This window comes from Neodiprion lecontei, chromosome 6, assembly GCF_021901455.1.
Source record: "Neodiprion lecontei isolate iyNeoLeco1 chromosome 6, iyNeoLeco1.1, whole genome shotgun sequence".
NCBI classification, from domain to species: domain Eukaryota; kingdom Metazoa; phylum Arthropoda; class Insecta; order Hymenoptera; family Diprionidae; genus Neodiprion; species Neodiprion lecontei.
Window position 1 is genome coordinate 28,355,591 of NC_060265.1, and position 9,019 is coordinate 28,364,609.

At 39.9% G+C, this 9,019-nt stretch overlaps 2 protein-coding genes and 1 long non-coding RNA gene across 4 annotated transcripts; 1 reads left to right on the forward strand and 2 right to left on the reverse strand.

Annotated features, from left to right (window-relative positions):
* Positions 1–1,787: 1,787 nt before the first annotated feature.
* LOC107217881 (DDRGK domain-containing protein 1) lies at positions 1,788–3,702 on the reverse strand. Its single transcript, XM_015655567.2, has 3 exons — positions 3,565–3,702; positions 3,317–3,464; positions 1,788–3,078 (listed from the first exon to the last, which is right to left on the reverse strand). The coding sequence occupies exons 2-3, from the start codon at positions 3,399–3,401 to the stop codon at positions 2,285–2,287; spliced, it is 879 nt and encodes a 292-aa protein (XP_015511053.2). The 5' UTR covers positions 3,402–3,464; positions 3,565–3,702; the 3' UTR covers positions 1,788–2,284.
* A 50-nt stretch (positions 3,703–3,752) lies between these two features.
* LOC107217883 (transmembrane emp24 domain-containing protein eca) lies at positions 3,753–5,372 on the forward strand. Its single transcript, XM_015655569.2, has 4 exons — positions 3,753–3,899; positions 4,260–4,480; positions 4,649–4,795; positions 4,896–5,372. The coding sequence occupies exons 1-4, from the start codon at positions 3,758–3,760 to the stop codon at positions 5,043–5,045; spliced, it is 660 nt and encodes a 219-aa protein (XP_015511055.1). The 5' UTR covers positions 3,753–3,757; the 3' UTR covers positions 5,046–5,372.
* Positions 4,827–8,952, reverse strand: LOC124295118. Of its 2 annotated transcripts, XR_006905023.1 has the most exons (3): positions 8,691–8,952; positions 8,318–8,504; positions 4,827–7,508 (listed from the first exon to the last, which is right to left on the reverse strand). It is a non-coding gene; the product is annotated as an uncharacterized LOC124295118 (long non-coding RNA). The 2 variants fall into 2 exon arrangements; XR_006905022.1 differs by having other exon boundaries at positions 8,318–8,952.
* Between the last annotated feature and the right edge of the window lie 67 nt (positions 8,953–9,019).

The following is a 9,019-nucleotide window of genomic DNA, read 5'->3' on the forward strand; positions in this document are numbered from 1 at the left end:
AGGGGTTAGCCTTACTATTTTTTTGGGCAAAAAACTTTTGGTCTCAGATTCGATTTAAATGACCCTTACCTGACTAATTGGACACCCAGGAACTCAGAAAACGCAGCGAAAAGAGCGTGGGATCAACAGGAGAGAAGTTACGAAGGAAAAAGCACCTGCTGAAAAATGTCGAAAACGAAGGTTCTCGTTTTTCGGCTGTAACTCTTCATACGTTGCTCGCAGCGTATTGGGACTGCGCTTAATCGTTTTCTCTCGCAAAATTACGTAGGAATAGTGCACGAAAGAATTTATTCCAGCACTTTTCAAAATCGCGAAAATTTTTGCCAAAAATGCAAAGGGGTTAGCCTTACTTTTTTTTTGGGCAAAAAACTTTTGGTCTCAGATTCGATTCAAATGACCCTTACCTGACTAATTGGACACCCAGGACCTCAGAAAACGCAGCGAAAAGAGCGTGGGATCAACAGGAGAGAAGTTACGAAGGAAAAAGCACCTGCTGAAAAATGTCGAAAACGCAGGTTCTCGTTTTTCGGCTGTAACTCTTCATACGTTGCTCGCAGCGTATTGGGACTGCGCTTAATCGTTTTCCTCTCGCAAAATTACGTAGGAATAGTGCACGAAAGAATTCATTCCAGCACTTTTCAAAATCGCGAAAATTTTCGCCAAAAATGCAAAGGGGTTAGCCTTACTTTTTTTTTGGGCAAAAAACTTTTGGTCTCAGATTCGATTTAAATGACCCTTACCTGACTAATTGGACACCCAGGAACTCAGAAAACGCAGCGAAAAGAGCGTGGGATCAACAGGAGAGAAGTTACGAAGGAAAAAGCACCTGCTGAAAAATGTCGAAAACGCAGGTTCTCGTTTTTCGGCTGTAACTCTTCATACGTTGCTCGCAGCGTATTGGGACTGCGCTTAATCGTTTTCTCTCGCAAAATTACGTAGGAATAGTTCACGAAAGAATTCATTCCAGCACTTTTCAAAATCGCGAAAATTTTCGCCAAAAATGCAAAGGGGTTAGCCTTACTTTTTTTTTGGGCAAAAAACTTTTGGTCTCAGATTTCATTCAAATGACCCTTACCTGACGAATTGGACCCGCAGGAACTCAGAAATCGCAGCGAAAAGAGCGTGGGATCAACAGGAGAGAAGTTACGAAGGAAAAAGCACCTGCTGAAAAATGTCGAAAACGCAGGTTCTCGTTTTTCGGCTGTAACTCTTCATACGTTGCTCGCAGCGTATTGGGACTGCGCTTAATCGTTTTCTCTCGCAAAATTACGTAGGAATAGTGCACGAAAGAATTCATTCCAGCACTTTTCATAATCGCGAAAATGCGTATTTATAACACCAACGGCTGAAAGATCTCCAGTCTTGAAACCAATTTGAACGTCAATTTGACTCCAAGGAATCTGAAAATGCACGTCAAGCACAGTGCAGACTAAACAACCAAGGAGAAACCCAGAAATCACAGAGAAATATGTTCATCGATCGCAACTCTAGATGAGTTGAGTACCGTGATCGGGGACTGATGACAATGTATTATTTCCCCTAACAAAGTTTCCACATCAGGATCGTCAGAAAAGCATTTCAGTATTCATTCAATTTTGCCACATTCAGACTGTGGAAATTTAAAAAGAATAACATTTTACCTCCGCGATTATTGGTACCGATAATCATTACGTATAAGAATTGTTGTGCAGGAGTCTTTTTCCACTTTCTTGACTCTTATAATGAATTTAAATAGGAGCAGGCGAGTTTGTGTGTTTTCATTCAAGAAAAAGTCCTCCAACACTCACTAGGAAATACATTTTTTTTTATTACATACAGGTACTAATCTACCCTTTGAAAGAGTCGTTTACTCAAGACGCATAATTAGTTTCATACATCAATTAGTTCAGCTTGTAGTGTTTGTTCACGTTAAAAGTTTCTGTTGTGTTACCCAAAGTGGCTCTGGCTTATCAAAAATTCAAACGCAATTCAGTTTCTGGTTTTTACACATACGAATTTTGATACTTTGTTCACGATATAAATGAGAGTAAAGGTTGTTTCAAAACTTGATATTCCAATGAGTGACAATTCTCGTTGAACTGTTTTGTTGGTAACAAATTTTACACTAGTCTTTCAGTTGCGAGTTATAGAAATACATGATTCAGTTATAATAATGAAGGGATCAATTGTTTTCCTCAAAACTTCAAATAATGTTAAACATTCGTAAATATACAATACTATCTTACAATAATTTATACAAGAAACATCTAAAAATATTGCTGTCAAACAATCTGTCACCGCGATTCTATGTGCTAACAGAGTTCGTCTGCGATGGATTCAAATTAATCAATATATTAGAATTCTCCGCCAATTCCGTTATGCTAACGCGGCCCCTCTGCCGGATGAATTTTGCAACAGCCTCTAGTTCTCCTGTTGAAATGTAAATAAACTTTCCTCGGTCATCAACGACTCCGGTAAGATTACCATCAGCCTGCAAATTCTGTATCCTCTCGATAACACTGACGGTCTTCATTCTAAAGTGTGCTGCCAAATCCTCAAGCACAACAACTTTGTTTACTTTTATATAGTCTATAAATTTAGTCAACAAATTCTCTTCTTCTGTATTTTCCCCATCCTCGTAACCCTCCTCTTCAACGCTGAAGGCCTCCTTCATTTTCATGTACTCCTCGTACTCTCTTCTCTCCTTTTCTTCCCTAGCTTTCTTCTCCGCCTCCTCCAGTTTAGCCTCTTCCATCCTCTCTTTTTCACTCTGTTTATCCCTTTCCTCCTGGAGCAACTGATCTCTCTTTCTCCTCTCCTCTCTCTCCCGCTCCGCGGCTTCCCTCTGTAGCTTTTTTTCTGCTTTAGCTTCCAGCTTAGCCCTCTTTTTAGCTCCTAGTTTACTGTCTGCCAAATCCATGTTCCCATCCTCATTTTCATCGTTCGCATCATTGCTGTGATCCGATTCGTTTCCTCTTCTAGCTTCAGCCGCGGCATTGCCTCGCATTCTTTGCCTCGCATTTCTAACTCCCGCCGCACGCCTTGGCTGTTGCCTGTGCGCCTGAGCTCCTCGACCTCTGACATCTGCTTCGGGTGTGTCTGAAATAAAAAGTAAATTAAAAACGGATTCTCAATACCAGTATATCAATTCTAACATCAGAATTCATTCCAAAAATCTTCTAAGAATTAAGCTACGATGAGTATATTCGATATTCAAACAGCTGTTCCAGTTGCTTATAGGTTACGGTGTACAGCGATTTTTAAAATCATCGAAACGATGTCTATCAATAGTATAAAATCATTTAAAGATGATAATAATAACCACTTCAAATATTACCTGCCTTTTTCCTGGAAAATAGGGCCAGGATAATTAATAATACGACTAGTCCCGTCACAACAGTCACTAGCAGGAGAACGTCCATGATTGTTGTTGCCACTAGTCACTGGTCGGTAGAATCGAAAGAACGTCCGTTGAAAACGGGTTTCTGATGAAAATTGGTCATGTGAAATTAAGAACAACTATTTTAGCAAGGTTTCAATACTTTTAAACGTTTTAATCAACCCTTGGCTTTTCTTTCAACTCACAATTTGTATCTCAAGTACATTCTTTGACTGGCGTGGTATCCGGTGACGGCAAATGGCTGGAACGAGAAATGAGACCGTCGTCATCCGCTGACGTGTGACATCTGTGTTTCATCGTCGGTTTCGTGTTTTGTGTTTTCCGTCGTCTATTCGTCCGAGATTAGAAAATAAATAATAGATAAATACACACAATTTAATGAAGATGTGGAAATGCTTTAGTTCCTTTGTCGTGCTCAGTGTTATATTCCTCGAATATTCGAGCGGACTTTATTTCCACATCGGTGAAACCGAGAGAAAATGTTTCATAGAAGAAATACCCGACGACACTACCGTTCTAGGTTTGTAGCAGACAGATTTCAACTCGTATTTCTGTTCCCACAGCTCTCAAACGTCCTCGAATTCGCTCAAAACACGCTATTTCATTCGTTGTTGCCCCTCTATCGGCTACTTACACCGATTTTTGATAACCTCATACTTGTACCCCGTTTTCTCAATCCCTAACCTAACCTACTTTGAACTAACCTCGTTGGCATTTCGGAGTAAAGTTTTTACCAACTGAGATTTAAAACTAGTTGACTTCATTTTGATTATGCAATTCTTTTTGTAACGGCACACGACGATCAACGGATTAGCTTTATAATTTTACGCTTTCTCTTATTTCGTCTTTATCAAGTTAACTTGCCTTTTTTTGTTCTTAGTGAACTACAAAGTCGAACTGTACGATCCAAGGAGCGGTGGATTCATGCCTAGCAGTCCTGGTATAGGAATGCACGTCGAGGTCCGAGACGTCGATGACAAAATGATATTGTCGAGGGTCTACAGTTCCGAGGGACGCATCTCGTTTACTTCTCACACGCCTGGAGAACATGTCATATGTTTGTACTCGAACAGTTCTGCCTGGTTTAGCGGTACTCAGTTGGTGAGATTTAATTCCTTTATTACTTTCTTTAGCGCTTGAATGAATACGTAGTGGCAAACTAGCAAAACAAAACAATGAGCTATTCAGTGTTGGTATTTTCATAGACATAATATTTTTAGCTACTACATCCTTGACACCTCAATTACTGATTGGTTATTCATTTTGCAGAGAGTTCATCTAGACATACAGGTTGGAGAGCATGCTATCGATTACGCTAACGTCGCACAGAAGGAAAAGCTGTCCGAACTACAGCTCAGACTTCGTCAGCTGCTTAGCCAGGTCGACCAAATAACCAAGGAACAGAATTATCAAAGGGTAATTGGCAATGAGAAAATACACATTCTGATTATTTTAACTAAATATAATATTATTCAGTCTTACCCTAATCATTACGATACAATATTCAATGTTTCAGTATCGTGAAGAACGATTTAGACAGACGTCGGAAAGCACGAATCAACGTGTCCTGTGGTGGTCGCTTGCTCAGACAGCGATTCTTCTAGCAATGGGTGCATGGCAGATGAAACATCTGAAAGGATTCTTCGAGGCAAAGAAATTGGTTTAAAAGAATCCACGCGTCTATACGTGTATCATCTAAGTATCGTGCATTTGTCACGGTGAATAAAATACAATTTGTTATCATATTTCAACATAAAAAATTTCAACACACTGAGTCTGATTGTTTGGTAAATATACACATCAATGTCTTAACTTTGTAGTCACTGGCGGCATTACCGAGGTCTACATATAATGCCCAAGTACATATTTCGATTATGGATATTAATCAACTAATTTTTACTATAAAGATTGGGAAATATTGTATGACCAGTTAATCCGTAACTGTGTATGCCATTGAAATGTTTATAATAAAATTATCTATTTATAAAGTAAAGATATGAAATTCTCTATGATTATTTATCAATTAGTTGCGCTTGATCCTGCATGACGTCTTTACGTGATGGTTGCATATAGTAAGGCGGATTACGCTCGATTTCGTATAAAAATTAACTGACCAACTAACAAGAATAACAACCATCGTCGGAAATTAGAAAGGACGTTTTACTCCGTTATTAGTGAACAATTATCCTCGTTTGATCTTTAAAAATGTGATGGAACGTCTAATCATCGTGGACATCGTATGATCCGTGACAAAGGGTAATTCTTCCCGCTTGTATTCGACGGCGTTAAGAAATCTAGCGTAAATTACAACTCACATTTGCCTTGAAAGTCCGAGTGTCCTGCTCCTTTTAGCAGCGACGACATCTTGTTAGCACCACTTAGCGACTTTATACCAGATTTGTTTAACGCCGACGATAATTGTGGCGGAATATCATGCTTGATTAACGGCCTCCGCGTACGAAAATGCAAAATTTAATTATCCCCCAACGAGCACGGCTAGTGCGTTTTATATTTACCATTAGCATGGTACATGTCACATTTGCTAATGTTTATTTTGAGCACCTTATGATCCGATAACGACGTCTATGTGCTTACTTATGGCGTAGAGAAACGCCGGCTTGAACATTCGTGGAAAACTGTGTCAAGAGTAAGAAAACTTGACCCTGAAAATCCGCAGCTATCCAAATGTTATTAACTACATGTGATATGTTGTATTATTTCGTAATTTATGGAACTCTGTGTGCACAACGGTTCTTTTGACTCGCCGACCGCAAGGTGTCTGAACGTAATTTAAGGATGTTTGATTTGATTTAAAAAAAAATTTATGTGATATATATGTCGTGCCTCGTCAGTTATTCCTGTTTCCCAAACACGACGGCTGCTATTACGTACCTATACATACATTGTTTTACCGGTTTTCACGACACTAGCAATAATTGCATCACTTTCGTCGCCAGGGTGTGGTGATTGTGTATTTTCAATTTTTGGTAAATTTTTTCAGATCTTCAAAATTGAAAACACGAAAGTGTAAAAAGCTAATTAATTTAGCCGCAAGTCTAGTTCGATACATTTGAAAGTCCAATTTATAGGTCATGTGTACAAAAAGTGACGCGCTTTGATATTACAACTAATCTTGTAATAATATCACTTAGTTTATACAGTTGTTAACATTTTGCCGTACGTATAAATAACATTGGATTGTTGGTCTTGGTTAGTTACACATATGTATATCTTTAACGCAAACAGTTAATAAGGCTAAACTTAGCAATCAATGCAGATAATAGCAAATGGGTTCATTGGTGAAGTAAAAGACTGGTGTTTAGCGTGATGGGTGAATTACTTCGATTGCAAGTTGGCAATTCTTCCGGAGCTTATCGCTAAAAAAAAAAATCGGCAAATTATTTCTCGAGATAATTATAAATCAGTCAGATTCATCGTAATCTGCTAAAAATATTTTCGCGTCCGCAATAGGTAGTCGGTACAAACTCGATGCGAAGCTTGCGCCATTACCACAATAACCCGACATAAGTACACCTATGCATTGATCCGTGACTTATATATCAGAAGTAAAACCTAGGCGACAGGTGGATTTATAAACAGATATATATTTATGCGCCCATCTCGATGTCGCTGCAATCAAAGATTATAGGTAAACAAGTACCTATAGCTAACTATACGTGCATGAGTCAGGTTGATAATCATCGGGAATAAATTTTAACACAGATACCGGTATCTGCTCTCCGGATGATAACAAAAGCTCAAAAAATATCCGTCCAGTTGCACCCGATTTTCGCTTATACCCCATGCATGGAGGTCAGGTATGGAAGGGTACGAATTGAGAGGAATGGCGACCATCCTCTGTTGTCGCGAGAAAAGCGGTCACGGGTCACGGAGAAAGAAAAGTTCACTGTAACATTACTTGAATTTTTATCGTCCATTGACTCTCTTATCAGTCACATGGTGTGTCGATTTGTTTTGCTCTCCCTGCTATGCTTTCCGCTGAGCCGAGTTCTTCTACCAGATCTAGTCCAGCTTTATTTTCACGTTTCTTCGTCACGTAAGGAACCGGCTAAAACCATCAGCCGTCTTCGCAGTGGGCTCGATTTTTTTACCATCTATCACTCAATGCCTGTAACGGTGAGTAAGCCAAATCATTAGACGATCCACAGTTGGAGCGAAGAACAATTTACGCACACTCTGCAAGTTCGCGTAATTTTTAGCGAGCCATAGGTGAAACTTCAAATTATTTCCGGTACAGGTATTTCAATAGTTCTCGTCGGCAGTAATTATAGGTTTCTCTAGTATTCGCTCGGTGCTTTGCTTTGCCTAATAATGGCGAGCTCTCTTTTCTTCTAGATCAACTTACACCCTCAAAAATTGATTAATTTCACAAATAAGCCTCGATGCTTACGAGACAAGCATTAAATTAACGTTCACTCTGTTTCTTACGTTCTTTGTAAATACCTAATTCGGTTCCCACGAACAATTTCTTAGAATTGCACTGATTTAAAAACAATCGAAATCGTTTATCCGTAGACAGTGTTTATCGACTGATTCTACTGTTTCAAACAAATTCAACTTATCCTTATCTCTACTTGGCCGGTTTAGAGGCAGCTTCAAAAGCTCTGCGTCGCGACAATTAGGAGCTTAGACTTTGTAAAATCTACTTGATTTTCTTGCAGTGACGCAAGTCGCTTCACCACACATCGGAACCGTCGGCATTAATAGCGATGTAACTATCGTTACTTCAAGAAGAATAGACCTCTTTGAAGCGTTGTCACCTAGCTAAGAACTATTCACGCATTGTTCACGTGTGTTATTGAAATTTTCATGAAAGTACCTCCACCGTTAGGTTTCTCGCAAAAAATTCCGAACCACACAGAGCCATACCACCATACCATGGTTCGATCATGTGATGGAAAAAATGGACACACGTACCTGCATGTAATTATAGATCATTCAGGTTTGATCCCGCGTTGATGTACACGTATAATTTAAACCGACAGATGAAAACAATATCGTAATCGAGATGAGACTTGCGTAAAATAAAAAAACGGTTACCACCTCACTTCTTCCTGCATCGCGTCCAACAGCGCAGGGGCGCGCTTCGTTTACGATCCTTGGCCTGACTCAGACAACACTGGTTTAGTTTATCGTGAGCACACTGCTCCGGGTTTAAGTTCAAACAGACGTACCTACTCTATATAAAAGGTATGTACATAACACCGTTCGTACATACATGCATTAATTAACAAACAAACAGCGAAACACGTAAGAGGTATGTAAGGTACGTGTGTACCTAGGTACGTACCAACGGCCGACTTGGGTCTTCGGTTCGAATATCGCTCAACAGATCTTGCCTTCCTACTGATCCCGCAAACTTAACCCACCTAGATCCGATCCGGTGGTCGCGTCGGCGCCGAGGAAGGTGGAGACGCTGTATAACAAGGGGGCATGCGGACGTCGGGGGGAACTAAGAAGATATCGTTAAGTGGCTGCCGATACAAGACCCGCGGTCTTTGGATCAGTGCATATCTACCTGTCCGCGGAGTTGGCCATATTCGAATAGCGGATGTAACCCTCCATGTAGTTTCGATCTAGTTTGATAAAAGAAAAGGTCACCGTAACCGTAACCGTTCC

Excerpts from the sequence above, each read along its gene's own strand:
- LOC107217881 (XM_015655567.2), bottom strand. The coding sequence starts at position 3,401 with ATGGACGTTCTCCTGCTAGTGACTGTTGTGACGGGACTAGTCGTATTA. Across the intron at positions 3,079-3,316 it reads ATTTTCCAGGAAAAAGGCAG|ACACACCCGAAGCAGATGTC; the intron begins GTAATATTTGAA and ends TTTTTATTTCAG.
- LOC107217883 (XM_015655569.2), top strand. The coding sequence starts at position 3,758 with ATGAAGATGTGGAAATGCTTTAGTTCCTTTGTCGTGCTCAGTGTTATA. Across the intron at positions 4,481-4,648 it reads GGTTTAGCGGTACTCAGTTG|AGAGTTCATCTAGACATACA; the intron begins GTGAGATTTAAT and ends TTCATTTTGCAG. Across the intron at positions 4,796-4,895 it reads AGGAACAGAATTATCAAAGG|TATCGTGAAGAACGATTTAG; the intron begins GTAATTGGCAAT and ends TCAATGTTTCAG.